The 18,776-nt window shown below is 39.4% G+C and overlaps 3 protein-coding genes, 1 long non-coding RNA gene and 8 other non-coding genes across 17 annotated transcripts in view; 8 read left to right on the top strand and 4 right to left on the bottom strand.

Annotated features, from left to right (window-relative positions):
- rassf7a (Ras association domain family member 7a) overlaps positions 1-626 on the top strand; it is a 33,610-nt gene extending 32,984 nt beyond the window's left edge. For all 4 annotated transcript variants that reach the window (XM_047596978.1, XM_047596975.1, XM_047596976.1 and 1 more), the window contains exon 6: positions 326-626. In XM_047596978.1, the coding sequence (XP_047452934.1) occupies positions 326-357 (32 nt within the window). In that variant the 3' untranslated portion in view covers positions 358-626. The remainder of the gene's footprint in view (positions 1-325) is intronic.
- Positions 627-1,790: 1,164 nt separating this feature from the next.
- Positions 1,791-3,895, bottom strand: LOC125014972. Its single transcript, XR_007113546.1, has 3 exons — positions 3,637-3,895; positions 3,314-3,365; positions 1,791-3,192 (listed from the first exon to the last, which is right to left on the bottom strand). It is a non-coding gene; the product is annotated as an uncharacterized LOC125014972 (long non-coding RNA).
- A 1,987-nt stretch (positions 3,896-5,882) lies between these two features.
- Positions 5,883-5,953, top strand: trnag-gcc. Its single transcript has one exon. It is a non-coding gene; the product is annotated as a tRNA-Gly (tRNA).
- A 344-nt stretch (positions 5,954-6,297) lies between these two features.
- On the bottom strand, positions 6,298-15,040 carry LOC125014416 (protein FAM169B-like). Of its 3 annotated transcripts, none has more exons than XM_047595441.1 (9): positions 14,954-15,040; positions 14,164-14,288; positions 13,324-13,426; positions 12,928-13,013; positions 9,982-10,144; positions 9,553-9,735; positions 9,148-9,273; positions 8,976-9,043; positions 6,298-7,551 (listed from the first exon to the last, which is right to left on the bottom strand). In XM_047595441.1, the coding sequence occupies exons 2-9, from the start codon at positions 14,281-14,283 to the stop codon at positions 7,288-7,290; spliced, it is 1,113 nt and encodes a 370-aa protein (XP_047451397.1). In that variant the 5' UTR covers positions 14,284-14,288; positions 14,954-15,040; the 3' UTR covers positions 6,298-7,287. The 3 variants fall into 3 exon arrangements, with proteins under 3 accessions (XP_047451397.1, XP_047451398.1, XP_047451400.1); XM_047595442.1 differs by having other exon boundaries at positions 14,164-14,286; positions 14,909-14,984; XM_047595444.1 differs by lacking the exon at positions 14,954-15,040 and adding an exon at positions 14,772-14,891.
- Positions 6,902-6,972, top strand: trnag-gcc. The gene has a single exon. It is a non-coding gene; the product is annotated as a tRNA-Gly (tRNA).
- On the top strand, positions 7,789-7,859 carry trnag-gcc. Its single transcript has one exon. It is a non-coding gene; the product is annotated as a tRNA-Gly (tRNA).
- On the bottom strand, positions 8,730-8,800 carry trnag-gcc. The gene has a single exon. It is a non-coding gene; the product is annotated as a tRNA-Gly (tRNA).
- On the top strand, positions 10,817-10,887 carry trnag-gcc. Its single transcript has one exon. It is a non-coding gene; the product is annotated as a tRNA-Gly (tRNA).
- Positions 12,190-12,261, bottom strand: trnap-cgg. The gene has a single exon. It is a non-coding gene; the product is annotated as a tRNA-Pro (tRNA).
- Positions 15,041-15,877: 837 nt separating the features above from the next.
- The window catches only part of ldhd (lactate dehydrogenase D), a 32,518-nt gene continuing 29,619 nt past the window's right edge, over positions 15,878-18,776 (top strand). The window contains exon 1 of the mRNA XM_047595334.1: positions 15,878-16,018. Coding sequence (XP_047451290.1) covers positions 15,926-16,018 — 93 coding nt within the window. The 5' untranslated portion in view covers positions 15,878-15,925. The remainder of the gene's footprint in view (positions 16,019-18,776) is intronic.
- Positions 18,333-18,403, top strand: trnag-gcc. The gene has a single exon. It is a non-coding gene; the product is annotated as a tRNA-Gly (tRNA).
- On the top strand, positions 18,655-18,725 carry trnag-gcc. The gene has a single exon. It is a non-coding gene; the product is annotated as a tRNA-Gly (tRNA).

Below are 18,776 nucleotides of genomic sequence, written 5' to 3'. Positions count from 1 at the left end.
ACTCTCATTGTGCCTCAGTGTAGAGGAAAATTAAGAGTAGTTTACTCAACCAAGCCCTGATGACATCATCCGGGTTTGTTCTTCATTCCTATTGCTCATTAAGCCAATATTTACTGTGTGATAGCGCGTCTAACGTGACACTATTGTGTTCTGCTGACAGGTCAAAGTGTTGGTTTCCTTGGTGTTTTCTTTCGTTGTTTATCCGCTGCTTTCCTCTGTAACTGAAGACACCTCAACCTTGTTGTTTTTTATTTTTATTTTTAAATTGAAACCCCACCCGAAACAAAGGGATCATCATCCCCACTTATTTTTGTGTGTCTTGCAGTCCTCACATCCAGAGAGTCGTCATGGAGATAAAACACGGACCACAGGGCCGAGGGAAAGTTGTTTTCACCGTCACCTCTTTATTTAACCCTTAAAATAACACTTTTATTCATCACCTGTCATGATATTGTATATACGTTAAGACAATATATAAATATATAAATATATATATTTACAGAGTTTTCCTACTGTAAACACTGCAAAGTATGTGTATGAACTTAAGAAAAAAATAATGATTTAGGAACCTTTGACCATAGAAGAAAGTATGTATTTAAATATAATAAAATGTGCACTCTGTTTTAGATGCTCTTGTTGTCGAGTGGTGCTTTTGTTTATTCACTTTATTAAATCACATCGTTGCGGCCGGTAAATAATTAACCTCACACGTGAACACGCTCTAAAAATGACTCGAAGCCCCCGACGTCATGAATATATTATAGGAGGAGCTGAAATATTCACGTTTGGCTCGTGGCTCCTGCGACGTCCGGAGATCGTTTCCAGCCGCTGGAGCCGTCGTGAAGAAGAACAGGTGGAGCTTCTCAGAGGAAACGTGGCAGAACATCCAGCTTCTTTCTCTTTTTTCTTTATTTACAGATGAAGTGACTCAAAGAGGAGGGTCAGTCTGAAGCTTTTTAGGAAATGAACCCTGAGGTTTTATCAGGGTTCATCAGGTCACAGCAGACGTTGTGACTTGTATCTTTGTCTTATATCCCAACATGCGATTGAAACCACTGGCTAAACAACAAACACTTGCCCTCCCCTCCTTTCCTGTTTGTTTAGTGAGAGTAAATATTCTGGACGTCACAGTGAGTGACGCGAGCCTCCCTGGTTGCTCTGACTAACCCCGGATTGAACCCCCCGTGGTTTTCTAAAAATAATACTCCCGACGCTCAGCAGGTAGAAAGTAAAGCCCCTGTTTCTAACCCCTTTTCCCTCCGAGTGCGTAAACACACACTCAGTGACCGAGGCTTAACACCTGCTCAGTGTTTTAACTTTTTATTCTCTTTATTTATTAGTCTTAAGCATTTATCTCACTTTTACTGTATGTATTTGTTTTCCAGTGTTTTTTTTTGGAATCCGGGACGTTACGTTTTCGGTTTGTTGCAGTTTATTCTGCTTCATTTAAACCTCAGAAGGAAACAATAAGAGTCAATACTCTGGTTTATTTATGTTTATTAACTTTTTATTGTTTAATTATATTTTGGTTACACATTGAGGACTTAAATTGTAATATACAGTGAAATAATCTCTGTGTCCACATCATTTATTTCAAAAACTACTTTCGGTTCAAAGATGATGCTTATTTTTTATTAATCTTAGGTTCTATTTATCTCAAATACTTAAATATATTAATCTTATCTTAAAGAAATTAAGATGCATTACAAACTAATGTTTGGGTCTCAGGAGGTTAAAGCACTCAGTGCCATATAAATAAAGTACATAGAATAGAATAGAACAGAATAGAATAGAACAGAATGGCCTTTATTGTCATTATACAGTGTAAAGCTTCTCATTTTCAGTGCAACAAAAACACAAGTATATACAAAACCGAAAATATGCAAAAATTATAAACATATATTGTTTTTATAGCAGCATCAGTGTAGTTAGAAGTTTAAGTGCAGTTGTTGCGTGTGTTTATTTACGTTTACACGCACTTAAAGTGTATTTCAGACTGACTTAATTAATCCTGAGGGGAAATTACTCTTCGTTACAACAGCTCCTCCTCAAAGTGCGCGGAACAAAGAGCGTCATTAGAAATAAGAATATGTAAGAATAAGAATCACGTGACTGCGCGTTGGAATTAAGGAGCGCGGCCGCGGTGGGTTACGATATTATGATTAATTGTGTAGGATTGGATTATCCTGAGAAGATTTAGAGCTGTCTGGCTTTGTGGGGGTTAGATAAGATTAAAACCCTTGTTTGGTTCCCACTGTCTGGACGAGCCTGGAGCCTGGAGGTGGAGGTGGGGGTGGAGGGGGGTGGGGGCAGAGGACACCGGTGCCCACCTGTGGACGAGGAAGGTACTACACCTGCACCTCTACTCATTGATTTTAAAATGTTATCATTATTTTCACCTGTTCCATATTCCGGAGGACTCCAATCTCACCGCGGCACATTAAAAGATTATGGTGCTGAGGGATTTAAAATAATAAAAAATAAATAAAAGTAAAACTAAATAAATCTCCTTTTAGATGAAAAAAAGAAAAAAAACCCGTCAGCCTCTAACAGAACCTCCTCCATGTGGATATGAGAGTGAGCATCTGCACGTCCACATTACGACAACTTAATGAGTCTGACATCCTGCACTTATCTATTCCTCCACGTCACAGTGAGTCATTACACACCAGAGCTGTTCAAGCTGCATCAAGAAATGAACGCATCACATGATTTAAAAAAAAACAAAAAAGAAAAGAAAACACACACTGGAAGGATGCAACTGACTGGGCACGGACTTTACTTCTCAGTTCAGACGCTTTTACGCATTTACATTTACATAAAGTTCCGTACGTGCATTGAGTGAGTCTCTCTCTTTTTTTTTTTTTTATTTGTAAGACGTGGCCCCTCTTGACCTCGGCCACATGAAACAGAAACAGAAACGAAACACTCACCAGCAACATGAGTGGAGCGGCCGCTGCTGCTGCTGCTGCTGCTGCTGCTGCGGGTCCTAAATAAGGTGCTATGTGATCAGAGCAGGAAGTGGGCTACGGTGCGCACGGACACCACGGGGAAGGGAAGGGAAGGGAAGGGCAGGCCTGACCCGGGACGTGATCGAGGACTGGGGTGGAAGATGTAAAGAGGGGAGGGGGAGGAGGGCCCGGCCCGTCTGGCCCGCCTGCTCTGCTCCGCTCCGCTCCGGCTCTGGCTGGTCTTGGTTGGACGCAGGGAGGCAGATGATAGAAATAAGAGGTATTCCCAAAACCAGGTTAGCCGCTGTCACACGCACAGTGGAACTGACAACTGGCACAATGTGCGTTAGTCAGTGGCTTACCTGCTTTTAGAGCTCACACATTAAATACTGACAAGCTGAGAGGGCGCACCGTCTGTGGGATAACACAGAGAAACAAACACAACAATACATATATATATTTATTTATATATATTTATACAGTCATCATGAAGAGTTAATGATGTTTTATGGCCCTTCTATTGTCCTGAAAACACAACATCCCACTTCACAATGAGAAATGACAGTAGATGCATGTCTGAACATTTAACCTATAACCTAAAAAGTTCCAAATAAAATAAAATAACCAACTATCACAAAATATGACATAAGAAAGAACAGAGGAAGAGGAGAAAGGAGCTACTCACCAGTCCCAAGTAGTTTTCTTCGTCTTTTTCTTTTTTCTTATAATTTCTCATAAATCTTTTCTCTCCCAGGTCCCAGTCCGTCAAACACACAAACCTTTAAATCGATTTTTTTTCTTCTTCTTCTTCTTCTTTCCCTGGAACAAATCACGGTGCACGACTAAAGTTAGGTGCAATTGAGAATATAGTGCAGCTCACACGGACGCAGAAGTTGAGTTCACTTGCACTAACCCCTCTACCCCTCTACCCCTGCCCACTCCCCTGCATCTGCAACCCGACCTGGTTATGCAGATGAGGGGAGAAGAGACTGGCGCCGCGCGCAGCCAATCAGAGCCCGAGTTGGAGCCCGAAGCCCCGCCCCATCAGGTTGAATCTCGAATTAAACCCGTGCGCGGGCGGGTTCCGCTGCGCCACGAGGCTCGGTTGACCGTCAGAGTTATAGTTGGGGTGCGGCGCGTTCAGTTCTGCACGTCGTACATTAGGAATGAACCATTATGCCGTGAACAGCTTCATATCCACGGGTGGCCATTTATTGCAAAACGTGCACGCGGCAAAAGGTTCGTCGGCTTTAAATAGGAGCCGCGGGACGCGACCGGGGACACGGGAGCGGCCGCGGGGGCGTTTTAACGGGGTCGCACGGGGGAAGCGTCTACCCCTGCGCTGCGAAGTGGTTGAACTCGGCTTACTTGTTGTACAGTGTTGCCATGAGCGGAGTGTGGCTGCGCACGTACCAAGGATGCTGCATGACAGCCTGATCTGGAGGAGGAGGTGGAGGAGGAGGAGGAGGAGGACCGCGATGACCGCTCAATTATTTATTTACCTTATCTCTCTAACATCATGACAGTTTAAAACCACATTTTAAATATGAATGTTTCCCCTTAAAATTAAAATAAATGAATGAATAAATAAACAAATTACGCAGACAATTAAATTATGTTAAATTACTAATAAGAATAAAAAGATTAAGACTCTTGCACTATTATATATATATACACACACACATTACATTCACTTATTATTATTATTATTATTATTATTATTATTATTATTATTATTAACTATCTATGTTCCCTCTTTAAGACGCCATCTTTGGTTTGGAAATTTAGTTCTGGTCGATTAGTTTTTGACCCTCAAAGCTATTTGAGAGCTATTCTCAGACAGGACACACACAACACAACCTCACAACCTCACAACCTCACAACATGAAGTAAACCAGGATCACAGGTTATTACGTAACAGCTCATTTGGTCAAATTGCATTTCCCCCAGTTGACCACTAGGGGGAGACAGCGCCACCTGTGCTGGCGGCTTCACACTCGGTGCTCATCACTTTCAGACTCAGCTTTCCTTTTTTTATCTTTTCCTCAGGAAAAAAGAATAAATGTAACTATTTATATTAATAAACTTAAATATTTATTTATATAAATAATAATGAATAAACTTAAATATTAATCAGAGATAACACAAGTAAAGTCAAAATGTAGAATGAATGTTTGGTAACACTTTCTATGAAGGTTGTATTTATAATGCCCTATGAATGCACTCATAATGTTTTATAAGGTGTCTATAAACCATCTATACATATTCACAAGTCGTCATAACCAACGTCATGATGCATTATGACAACTGGTTATGAATGATTATAATTTTAATCTGAATAGTTCAATATAAATATGTCAATATCTGCCTAGTCACTTGTTCATTTTATGATGCATCATAACTACTTTGCTTTGCTAAATGTGTATAGTGATGCATAATGAGTTTTGACTACTACTATAGTCCTTTATGTCTGTAGCTATAAGTATATGTAATAAAGTTATAATAATGTATACATCTCCCTACAGCACACAGTTATAAACAGCTATGCTAATATCATAAGTGCTATTTGTCAGCTCTAAGTAAAGTGACAAGAATATGACACTATTATTAACAGATATAAGTTACTATGAGTAATTGCACAATATTATATTGCACAATATTATAAATGACTATGTTAATATCATAGGTGGTATTTGTCAGCTTTAAGTAAAGTAGTAATATAATAAAAATATTATTAAAAATGTTTTGTGCCTCAGTATGTTTAAAGTGAACAAGAATGTGTTACAGTCCGTTGAAATTCAAGGCTTTTTACTTTTTCAAACCCATTTTAGTGCCTGGACCTGGATTTTTTATGCATTTTTCTGCGAGATTTTGCGAGGAAAAAAAAAAAAAAAAAAAAAAAAAAAAAACATTAAAACTGGACGTAGCCAAGCATTGGTGGTTCAGTGGTAGAATTCTCGCCTGCCACGCGGGAGGCCCGGGTTCGATTCCCGGCCAATGCACGTTCGTCTTTTAATGATTAAAGGCTTTTATCCCAGCTGCTAAACACATAATTATTATTATTATTATTATTAAATATAAAATTTCAGTGTTTAGGAGGTTCCTGCAACAGCGTGATGGGAATCAGTCTCTACGAGGTTTCCACTCAACCAAAGCGTTGGTGGTTCAAGACACTTTGATCAAAGCACATCTGTCAAGCAGATCGCTACTTTTTAGCAACTTTATCCTCTGAGTGAGCTGGTGAAATGTTTCCTGCAACCCTGAGCGCGTTGGTTCTACAAAGTTGAATACGAGATCTAAAAAATAATAACAATTCAATAACAATATTATTCAATATAAGCAGCACTTTAATCCCGGTAACACAATAGACACAAATTTACTCACTCCAGAGATAAAATTCGAAAAAAAAAAACCCACTGGATTCTGAACCTCGAAAAATGAAACCGGAAGTGGGAGGGCGACCTGACGTCACATGAAAGGCCGCGCCCCCTTACGGATGAAAACAAAGGTGACATCGGCGTGTTGTGGATCGTTCTTCGAACAAATTAAAAGATGAAACTCTGAGATTTTCTCTGAGAGATAGAAAAACCGAATTAATGCACGACTTCCGGCCATAAAACGGGTGGACAAAGATGGAAAGCGCTGTGGGTAAGTTAGTGTGCGGCACCAACACTTAATCATGACGATGCTAACATTAGCTAATGTCAGTCGTCAGAGTTGTTAGTTAGTTGTTAGTACAAAAACTACTGGCGACATGCAGCCACTCTTTCAAAACACAAAAAGAAACAAAACAAAAAAAAACGTTTGAAAAAAATGCATTTTTGTTTTTAATTAAAGGGTTAATTGATGACAGATGTCTGACATTACAGGAGGATTCACTGATTACGGGAGGATGGAGGTGTGGCCTAATTTGCTGATTGAAAAAAATACATAAAAAACTGGTTAGGCAAGCATTGGTGGTTCAGTGGTAGAATTCTCGCCTGCCACGCGGGAGGCCCGGGTTCGATTCCCGGCCAATGCACAGACCTTTTCTAATATGTTTTACCAGGAGCATTATGAGAAAAAAATTTATTAGGGGTGTAAAAATTCATTTTAACAATGTTTTGATTCGAATCACGATTCGTTGTTGCCGATTTTGGTTCATTTACAACGATCCGATCCGAAACGATTCATCGACTTGAAATCGATTCAGTAGCTTTTTAGCCAAAAATTAAACCAGTGAGTGGAATAAATGTATGTCTAATATTTATTATTTATATACATATTATCATATATCACTGTAAAAAAGTTACAACTTTCATTCATAAAAAACTGTACAGATAAACTGTAGTTTATGTCACGTCCTTCTGGCTCGTTTCCCACTTTTGTGCGTTTCCTCTGGACCTTTTCTGCGAAGCCTTGGAAAAGAAAAGTCCTTGGATCTCAGAGATCGGTTTGTGTTCAGGAGTCTGTTTGGTCGGCGGGAGTCCAGACGGTCGAGGGCGGCTGCAGGGCAGCGACATCCTGTCTCAGAGATCTTGATGCTCGGGGAGATTTCTCGTTGGCTCAGATCACACAGTTTAGTCGGTTGTTCGTCAGAAGTCTGATCCCGTCTACGTGTCTGCATGTAGGAAAACAGAAAAGTTTAAAAGAATTTGTGAAGACGGGCCGATGGCTGAGAAAGGCTGATGCTGTAAGTCCTACTCTGACAGTGTAGAAATCTATATGTGTTTATATATATAGACAATGGACATTGAATCAAATGTAGACGTTTTCTTGTTGTACTTTATATCAACTACATTCCTGGTTACTTCAAAGGTATCGGGAAAAAAAATGCATTAAATCTGCAGACAAGCAAGCATTGGTGGTTCAGTGGTAGAATTCTCGCCTGCCACGCGGGAGGCCCGGGTTCGATTCCTGGCCAATGCATCTACTTCTATTACTTTATGGCTAAAGGCGTATAAACAGATATAAACTTGTTCGCTGCAAGAGCAGAACTTATGGTGCAAGTCATTCAGTGTGTTTAGATGCACAGCTTAACAGAGCTATGGTTGAAAATTCTCCTCCTCCCCCACACTAGGTGGCGATATATGTCTTTTCAGCGGGTTAATACAGCCCCCTTTACGGTTGATTTATTACATCATATGATAAACAAGAGTTGTTCATATAAGCGACCGGCATTTCAAAACAACAACCAGATGGAAAATAGCTCATCTTTTTTAATCTTGTATGTAATTTGCGCGCTACTTTTGGTGCAGATAGATGGCGCAATCCCTCAGGCTGTTCTTGTACTGGCTCCATTTACACTCTTCTTCTTCAGCGACCGGCTTTTCTAGTTAAAGACTGATTGAGGCGTATACATGCAGGAGAAAACTGATTTCCAATCGCATTATCTGGGTGTGTGTGTTTAAGTTGTCCAGTTAAAGTCAGATTAAGGCAATAATTCATTTTTTTTGGTAAACATTCTAAATGAGAGCAAAAATGGAAAAATCTTCTTGAAAGATGTGCCCTGATCGAAGTGTCTTGATTGAAGAAACAAATATTCTTTGGATGGCAAAGGGATTTTTTTTTGTGCTTTGAGTCCATCTTCTTGGAGCCTCCACCTCATACAGACCGATGCTCCTCATGCCGTTGCAGGAACCTCCTGAAACCTTGGAGAACTTTGGAGAACTGGACCAGTTCTATCTTGTCCTTGCATGTCAAAGTGAGAATGACTTGCACCATAAGTTTAGCTGCATCGTGGAACAAGTTTATACGTGTTTCCAGCTGGATGAGCCATGAACCAGTAAAAGACTATGATGCATTGGCCGGGAATCGAACCCGGGCCTCCCGCGTGGCAGGCGAGAATTCTACCACTGAACCACCAATGCCTTAAAAGCTGCCATTTCTATAGTGGAAAGGTTTGAGGAACCAGGAAGGACTTCTACCACTGAACTATCACTGCTCTGGTTTCTTCTAGTTTTTCATAGTGAGAAATATGTGCATCCGTATTTTCTCAACAAATATTTAACTATTTAAAGAGAGACGGAGGAAAACAGAATTCACCTGAGACGAGTCATCTGCTTCATTCTCCTGACCTTCTCCAGATGTTTGATTGCTTTCCTCATTAACACCTAGAAAGACACAGTGATCACATAAACATCTGGAAATCTTTTAGTTCAGCACCATAGATAAAATTGTGAGATTTTAGACACATAAAAGTCAGAATAATCTCTACCGATGGAGTAGCGTCCTAGCTGGATGTTAAGCCATATGTTTCTTCTCTGAGTCCAGCTTCCAGGAGCCTCCACCTCATAGAGACGCTCCCGATGCTCCTCATGCTGCTGCAGGAACCTCCTGAACACTGAACACACAGCGTTTGTGTGACAAATTGGGTGTTTTTCTTCTTCAAAGCCAATCTGGCAACAAAACATCACTGATTCCCTGAGAATTGACCACCAAGGGATCAGCGCACAACTGAAAATGCCAATTGATTCAATAAAACAGAGAAAAAACAAGACCATGGACAAAAACAAGATCATAGATCGATAGTGAAAGGCTAACTTTTCTATGTTTCATCTGCAATGCAATGACACAACATCGTGAATGCATGTGGCTATTTTAAAACTTCAGAGAGCCGGACCTGCTGCCATGCTGGGAGATAACGGAGAGCTAACTCCCAGAAACTCCTCCGCAGAGAACGAGGAGCAGAAATCCTCCAGGATCTGAAGGCCGAAGCCTCTCCTCCTGCAGCTCCTCCTCACCAGCACCGTGTCCAGGACGGGGAGCAGGTAGCAGGAGCTGCTCCAGCCGTCACACAAGCTGCCTGAAACGGTGGAAACCAGAGTTTCTGCTTTAATTATACATCGCGACAATTAAAATATTGTTGTTCAGAGGGCAAAAAAAAAATATCCTCCAACAGTTCTGCAGAAGCATAATGAAATATTCTGCGACTGATCTGCAGAATATGGCTGCGACTGCAGATATTTATTCAGATCAACCTTCACAGACCACCTCCACATGATGAGTGAGATTCGATGTTAATCTGAACACGCGTCCCCTTCCGTCCCACCTTTGTGTTTGACGGTGTAGAAGCCGACCGCCCGGCTGTCCCTCCACAGGACTTTGCAGCTCTCCGTCGGGGGGTGTCGAGAGAACAGCGCCGCCTCCTGCGAAGGCCTCTCCACCACCTGACTGAGCAGGAACACGATCAACCTCTCCGTGATCGACTGCACCTGTGGACGACGTGAATATCTCCATTTATTCATTCATTCATAGTCCTCTACATCCTGGACAGATCTCCAGTCTATCTCAAGACTAACACAGAGACAGACTCTGAACCTAGCGAGCTTGAGTACAGAGAGACGCCATGCAGACACAGAGAGAATTTAGATTATTTAGGTTTTCCGTGACTAAAATGTGACTCAATCGACTTCAGGGAACAGCTCATGTTAATACATGTAAATACATATTAGTACAGTCTACTTTTGCACGGTTGATTCTGTTGTTGAGTTATGTTGACGTCTGTGGACAAGCTCCTGGACACTCGGACTTCCCCCAGGAGATGAATAAAGTATTTTTCTATTCTATTTCTATTCTATTCTCTGCCCCTCAGCATCCTTGGAAGGGATGTGGAGGTGGTGAAGTATTAATGCCCGTGGACAACAGACTGAATTAGAGGACCAACTCTGCAGAAGGGCTGCAGCAGACTCTACTTCCTAGGGAAGCTGAGCTCCTTCAATGTGTGCAGTGAGATGATGCTGGAGATCTTCTACCAGAACCAGAACCCTTTTCTCTGCTGTTTTCTGCTCCAACTCTAGTGCATGAGCAACTCGACAGAAAAAAGTCAACTTAAAACACTCCAAAAAATGACCGAAAAACAAAAAGGGAAAAAGCCATAAACACAAGCATTGGTGGTTCAGTGGTAGAATTCTCGCCTGCCACGCGGGAGGCCCGGGTTCGATTCCCGGCCAATGCATGATCTACATTTTTCTTAATCACTCTCCCTAGAAATGGTTTCCAACGAGCCACAGATCTACAAAACACATCGAATAAAGGCAACTGGACTTATAGAATTAGAAAACTCTGTGGTTGAGAAATTTGCTTGACCAGAAACTGTGGCTGGGGGCGGGGGTCTAGTAAGTAACTAGGCTACTTACCCTTCAAAAGGTGGGTGGCTCCAGTCTCAAGGTGTGAATGGTGTAATTCTTGACTTCTTGGGGACAATTGTAAATAGATGGTAAATTAAATCTCAGTTCACCTCCTCTGTTTAGAGAAGGTTCCTTTACTCCTCTCTCAAACCATCTGTCCTCTCTGGCCAGGACTTTGACGTTGGTATCTTCAAAGGAGTGTCCTTTGTCCTTCAGGTGGAGGTTGGACCGCTGAGTCCTTCCCTGATGAGCTGGACCATGCGTTAATAGATGGGTTGGTTTCTTCAAAGTACAAGTCTGTACATTCCTGACTGCACTGAACAGCACACACACTATCCTGCTCTGTCTCTGTCTGGGTGTTTTGTCTTTGGGGTGGACCAGTTTCTGTCCAAGTCTATTGGACTGGAATGCAGTGTTTTCTGGAAATTCTCCTCAGTTTTCTCCGATACACCAGTCGCATGTTGTGCTCCTCTTCCTGGTCCTTTCTGGAATATCTTCTTGAGCCTTTCACAAAGGGCCAGTTGGGAAATCCACACGTCTCGAGTGTTTGTTTGATTGTGTTTCTTCTTCTTTCCATCCTGTCTTGTGGGTACAGTCTGTGCTCAATGGCTTCGTTAGAGAAACATTCATAGGGTAATTTAATGGAAATTGGTGGCACCAGTTTCTGGTCAAGCAAGTTTCTGATGCCTTTTGGATTAACACGACCTGGATGACTGAGAACCTTCACAGAAATGCTATAGATCTCTTTTCCTTCCAAACTTTCACTTCAAACCAAAATGGGGACATTAACATCTGAAGATGATACTTGGATGAAACGTCTTTAAGAAACTCTTCAACCCAAGTTGTACTTGTATCAGCTTTGTTTTTTGGACATGTGATGATCATGGCACCACCAAAAAGAAACAAACTGAAACAAGGACAACTAGATTTTTAGAGTTTCTTAAAGATTTTTCATTCAAGTATGTTTAAAAATGAAGGATTAAACAATGTCAAATATGTCAAATTGTAAAACTCCTCTATGAACAAGGGACATAATCTGTCATCAGTCTACATGACACTATGAACATCGATCTCTAAGAGGGGAAAGACAGTTACTATCTATCTATCAAAAGTCATATAACTTGTTTAAAGGGCTCGTCCGGGATTTGAACCCGGGACCTCTCGCACCCGAAGCGAGAATCATACCCCTAGACCAACGAGCCATTAGTCAGCATGTTGTTGTCCATCATCTCAGATCAACCTGAATACACGAAGAATCTGAAACACTTACAGTGAATAACATCTTATTTTATCTTGTTTGGGGATTTTAGTTGCTGCTAAACTTGCAGATTATGAGTCAGTTCCTTGCTTCTGTAGCTACTGTAACACCAGACAGGAAGAATCACCCTGATTGATGATAGATAGTGAAAATATTAGCCTAAACAGTTCATCTAGATACCTAGATAGAAATTGAAATAGCTACTTAAATGTTTTGCCTGATTTGATGAGTAGCTGAATTGTCAAAATACCATGTGCCAATACTGGATTTTATCTATAATTTATAATTAAATCTCTATTAGTTAGCTAAAAACCACAGGGAATCATGGACACACAATGGTGTGAAAAAGTGTTTGCCCCCTTCCTGACCTCTGATTCTTAAACAATTTTTCACAAAGGACCACGTAGGTTTGTATTTTGTTTTCCATTAATAATAAGAATCTCCATTTAAAAACTTTATTTTACTTTATCGTGTTATCTTTGACTAATATTTAAATTTGTTTGAGGATCTGAAACAAGTGTGCGTGAGAAATGTGCAAAAACAATAAGCGATGAGGAAGGAGGTCAACACCTTTTGACACCACTGTACCTATAAGTAATGCACTGGTTACCGAAACTAAGCCGCTTCTGGATTTAGTTGAGGTTCGCAAGACGTCATCCAAACACCACCACTTCTCGAGCAGGTACACAGCCACGACTGGAAGGAAACATGCCAGCAGAAAGCATTAATCTTTCAGACTCAGCAGTCAGTCAGCAGTAAGTGCATGTGGCATAAATAGTGTGTTATATAAGAGGTTGTTTTTATAGCATATGGACAATATTTACAGACGTGCAATATTAGGTACATAGTATTATGCAAACAGATTATTTGAAGTGTGCATGTGCAGAACAGTCCAGTAGTGTGGTGGTAATAGTGTAACAGTCTGTAGTCAGAGAGGGAATGAGGAGTTTAGAGGAGTGTGAGTGCAGCAGAGTTTCAAGAGAGAAAAGTGTGATCAGTTTAAAACCTTGTGTTTGATCATCTGGAGGGTGAAGAGCCAGAACTGTGCACGTCGGCTGGTCGTCTCCAAACAGCTGCAGCTGACTTACGTTTGTTGAGGTTATCGGCACCTGAGCAGACGGGAAGACGACGACAAACAAGATGGAAAAAAAAAATAAACACCACCGAGGTCACACTTGTTGCTGCACTAAAAGTTAATTGAGACCAATATGGATGCATACAAAGCTGCAACAATTATTGGATTAATCAGTTAGCGTCATAGCTTTAAAGAAGATGTAAACCCAACATAAAACAAGAAATATATAGAAATTAGTAACAACAACAAGAGAGAAAGAAATACAGTGTGTGACAGAAACATATATACTAGTTGTAGCATAAAAATGTACGATATTTGACATAGAACACACATACAACTGCATAATTAACGAGGTATCGGGTGTTGCTCTTTACAGACCAGGAGACAGTTTGGGTAAAAGTGCATAATACCATAAGTAGAGTGACGTGACGAGTGAAGTGTAAGAGTGTAGAGTGCTGGAGTAGATTGCACGTAGCCCTATTGTACGTGAATGTAAAATACTGGAGGAAATTGCACATTGTCCTATTGCACTATAATGTAAAGTGCTGGTGTGAACCAACACAAACTAATAAGCTTTCAACACCAAATCCTCCTTCTTAACTGTTCGAATGTTGAGCTAATGTAGAAACAGGTTTTGATTCATCTGGATGATCATTGTGGAGGATGGAGTTTGGCTAAATAAGCTACTGTACTGCTATTGTAGCCTTACCCTACTTATTACAATATTGCTTATTGGCTCATTTTCAGACTTTCTGTATAAATGAAGTGTACCTTTGAGGTCTGTGATGATTGAAACCACCCGTCATTTCCAGACTCCAGAGAAGAGAGGTAATATTCAGATGTAGATGCCAGGTCAGAGTCTTCCACAGCTGGCAGATCTACAGGGTACATGACCTCTAGGAGGGAATACAGCTGTTTAAGGGGCAGTTACACAAAACGTTTTAAACCTTCAGCAATCTGCTAACATGGCCCCTGACTTAATGGATGTGAGTGCATCAACAGTGGCTGCGATGCCGGAGGAAAACAACATAAGCAACTGACTATTTTGTCCAGTTTTGAGGCGCGGACTTCATGTACCTCCACCAAATTCCATTCAAAAAATGCACATTTAAAGCTGCACTGCTTCCTCAAACGGGGAATACGAAAAGGAACATGACCCGTGGTGTCTGTTAGGCTTTGAGGTGATATCGGCTGACATCGGCACACATTTTATAATGGTTAACCAGACTTTAATTACACATTAATGCACCTCATCCAATGTTTAACTTTATGTGGACTGATAGGAGTTGCTTAGAGAAATAATGCAACGTTAAAGGGCTACAAAAAAGTCAGTGTATTGGTTATTTTAAAAACATTTTACGTCTTTTCTCTGAACTAACCTGGACCCTGTTCGTCGCAGGGTTCACAGTCTGTTGTGAACTTTGAACGGCTAGTTAAGCAATGCTAACACAAACTGCATGTCAACACTTTATAAAAACCTGCTATTAGTTTGATATAATAAAGCGAAGTGACCTACTGTTAAGTACTTTTTCTTGTTAAGAGAAGCTACATTGAGCGCTACCTGTCAGTTTTGAGTCCGCCTTAGCTTTTTTATTTTTAAATTCTTTGGCCTACAGCGCCATCTCCTGATCGCTCAGAGACTTCCTACTTCCGTAAACACGATGACGTCAGATGGATTCTAAAAAATAAAAGCTCGAAAGTAAATATTGGAAAAGAAAAATATATACACGGCCACTGATTATTGTTATTACTATCCAAAAAGCGTTTCGAGTTTAGAGAAGACTTTCACCCATCTGAGTAGCTTCTACTTATTATTATTTGCATATTATTATTAATACTCATACAAACTAAACTGTTCAACAAAGACTATACTTCCTCATGGAACTGAACTTGCAGTTTAGTTTCTTCTACAGGTCAACAAAAGAGAATATCCCTATCCTCAAGGTCCACAGAGGAGAACAGCACGGTCCTGCATCCATCTATAATATTTTCACAGTACCTCTATCAGTCTTTCGCTTACTCTCTACCTGTATATGTGGTCTGACCTGGATATAGGTTTTTGTCTGTAAATATTGTCCATATGCCCATAAAATATATATCATATTGTGTCATAGAATATAATACTGTTTATTCTACATGCATAAGTGCACTTGCGGTTAGACGCTAAACTGCATTTCTTGTTCTAGACCTGCACATGTGTAATGACAATCAGATTGAATCCAATCTAATATTCATGTTGGGTGTCATCTCATAAACCGAGAAAACCAACCACGTACCACGTATCTTTATAGGAATCGGGAGAAGTTAAACAAGTCAGATAAGCACAAAAAAAAACAACATTTAATTTCATTCACAAAATGGGAATATCTGCTTAGAGATGACCTTTTTTAATACATGCAGGCGTTTATTTTGTAATAATGAAATCTGCGTTCATTTCTTATAAAACATTACTTTTATTCTTCCTAGGGGGAAGTCGTATGTTCACTACGGAAGTGGTTTGGCAGGTCGGGGACTTTCTAGCTTCAAGCAAACAATGCTCCTCGGTTTGAGTCACGGACTCCGGCTCTCGGTTCAGCGCCGCTGTCTGCTCCAGTGCTGCGGCGTTAAATCACTAAACACCAGCAGGGTGAGTCCTTTCTATGGCGAATACTTTATTTTATCGTGTTATTTCAGGGCTGTGTACGCGGAGGGGCTCAGCAGGTGCAGAGACTAGAAACAGAACAGAACAGAACGGAGCAAAGTTGACGTTCAACAGGTTAATCACCATATTAATAGCAGTTTAATTAGCATTGCTAATGAGGAACGGTGTAACACAAGCATGGAGGCTGCTGAGTATTATCTTGTAAATTTCCTCCACCCCTACTGAATCAGTTAAGAGTTTTTGTTTGTTTGTTTTTTGTTTTTGATTGTTTAGCTTATAGCAGCTAAAACATAATTAATAGCACGTCCTAATTATGTTTTATAGAAGCTAGCTAGTTTCTGGTATGTTAGTTTGAAGAGTGAATGAACCACTCAGTCAATAAACCTCGGCAGCGTATTTTACATATTTAGAAATTATGAAAAATAAACCCCTTAAATCTTTGATTTTAGCATCTTATTAATATTTTACTTTAGCAAAGGTGTTATTTCGTATATAGTTCTCAGTACACAGACCAATAAGTGTGCATTTCCTCTTTAAACGTGGTCGAAGCTAACAGGCTAACGGTTACATTTCTCAAATTAAATTAACATTTATTGTTTAAATTAAAGTATTACAATACAACAGACGAATGACGATACTTTTTTTCTGCTAAAATATAATAATTAGCACATCATTATTATGTTTTATCGTAACTAACTTTGTTAGCGGTGGTATGTTAGCTTAAATGTGGTTACAGCTAACGGGTAATTTTCTCAAATTAACCTTTAATGTTCAAATAAAATAAAATCGTTAATATTCTCGTGGAAGTATTACATTAAAATATAAGTGAAGATAGTTTAGCGTTTAGCAGGTAAAATATAATAATTAGCACGTCCTATTTATCTTTTATTCTAGCTAGCTACTTCCTGATATGTTAGCTTAAGTGTGGTCACAGCTAACAGGCTAACAGGTAAATCTCTCAAAACTAAGTAAACATCTGTGCTTTAAAAAGAAGATGAGATCATTTTTAAAATCTGCATATATAAGATTTTATATTATCATTACATATATATATATATATATATATATTTTTTTTTAAACAACAATAAGTGTACATTTCCTTTTTTAAATGTGGTCAAAGCTAACAGGCTAACGGTTACATTTCAAAATTAAATTAACATTTATTGTTTAAATTATAATATTACAATACAACAGATGAGTGACGATATTTTAGCTTTTTGTTGCTAAAATGTAATAATTAGCACATCATTATTATGTTTTATTGTAGCTAACTTTATTAGCGGTGCTTTGTTAGCTTAAATGTGGTCACCGCTAACGGGTACTTATCTCAAATTAAATTAACCTTTAACGTTCAAATAAAAAATAAAATCGTTAATATTCTCATGTAAGTATTACATTAAAATATAAGTAAAGATAGTTTAGCGTTTAGCAGGTAAAATATAGTAATTAGCACGTCCTATTTATCTTTTATTCTAGCTAACTACTTCCTGATATGTTAGCTTAAGTGTGGTCACAGCTAACAGGTATTTCTCTCAAAACTAAGTAAACATCCGTGCTTTAAAAAGAAGATGGGATCATTTTGAAAATCTGCATATATAAGATTTTATATTTTCATTATATATATATATATATTTTCTTTTTTTTTAAACAAGTAAACAACAATAAGTGTACATTTCCCCTTTAAATGTGGTCAAAGCTAACAGGCTAACGGTTACATTTCTGAAATTAAATTAACATTTATTGTTTAAAATAAAGTATTACAATACAACAGATGAGTGACGATATTTTAACTTTTTGCTGCTAAAATATAATAATTAGCACATCATTATTATGTTTTATCGTAGCTAACTTTGTTAACGGTGGTATGTTAGCTTAAATGTGGTCACAGCTAACGGGTAATTATCTCAAATTAAATTTACCTTTAATGTTCAAATAAAAACAACGTTAATATTCTCGTGGAAGTAATACATTAAAACAAATAAGATAGTTTAGCTTTTAGCAGGTAAAATATAATAATTAGCACGTCCTATTTATCTTTTATTCTAGCTAGCTACTTCCTGATATGTTAGCTTAAGTGTGGTCACAGCTAACAGGCTAACAGGTAAATCTCTCAAAACTAAGTAATCATCTGTGCTTTAAAAAGAAGATGGGATAATTTTTAAAAATCTGCATATATTAGATTTTATATTATCATTATAAATATTTATTTATTTATTTATTTATTTTAAACAAGTAAACAACAGAGACAGAGATGCTACCAGCTTGCGCAAAAAATATGGTGACAAATGCAGTCTTGTAAGCATTGGTGGTTCAGTGGTAGAATTCTCGCCTGCCACGCGGGAGGCCCGGGTTCGATTCCCGGCCAATGCATCGTCCTTTTCCAAAAAGTTTTATGGAAGGAATTGTTCACGTAGCGTCATGCATCCTTCTAGCACCCCTCCAGGTTCTTCAAATCAAGAAGAGATTCTAGTCGGCCCTTTTCAGCTAAAGTTTTTATAACGAAAGTACAATTATGTCTCTGTGTTATCCAACCTCAGACACACTGGAGCCTGGAAAGAATTAACGGAGACTGAGAGGCTACTCAGTGCCGAAAAACTGTGGTGAAAATTGGTCCTTCGTGAGCATTGGTGGTTCAGTGGTAGAATTCTCGCCTGCCACGCGGGAGGCCCGGGTTCGATTCCCGGCCAATGCATACATAAACTTTTTTTCCCCAATTTAGGAATAGTTCCTTTTCCCATTCCCT

The sequence above is a fragment of the Mugil cephalus genome, chromosome 10 (assembly GCF_022458985.1).
Source record: "Mugil cephalus isolate CIBA_MC_2020 chromosome 10, CIBA_Mcephalus_1.1, whole genome shotgun sequence".
In the NCBI taxonomy this organism is placed as follows: Eukaryota; Metazoa; Chordata; class Actinopteri; order Mugiliformes; family Mugilidae; genus Mugil; species Mugil cephalus.
The sequence above is the reverse complement of the archived record's forward strand: the minus strand, read 5'-3'. Positions and strand labels throughout refer to the sequence as shown.

Coding starts and splice junctions, on each gene's coding strand:
- LOC125014416 (XM_047595441.1), bottom strand. CDS start 14,283: ATGTACCCTGTAGATCTGCCAGCTGTGGAAGACTCTGACCTGGCATCT. Junction 9,274..9,552: donor ATCTCCCAGCATGGCAGCAG/GTCCGGCTCTCT, acceptor CTGTGTGTTCAG/TGTTCAGGAGGTTCCTGCAG. Junction 7,552..8,975: donor AAGCAGATGACTCGTCTCAG/GTGAATTCTGTT, acceptor TCCTACATGCAG/ACACGTAGACGGGATCAGAC.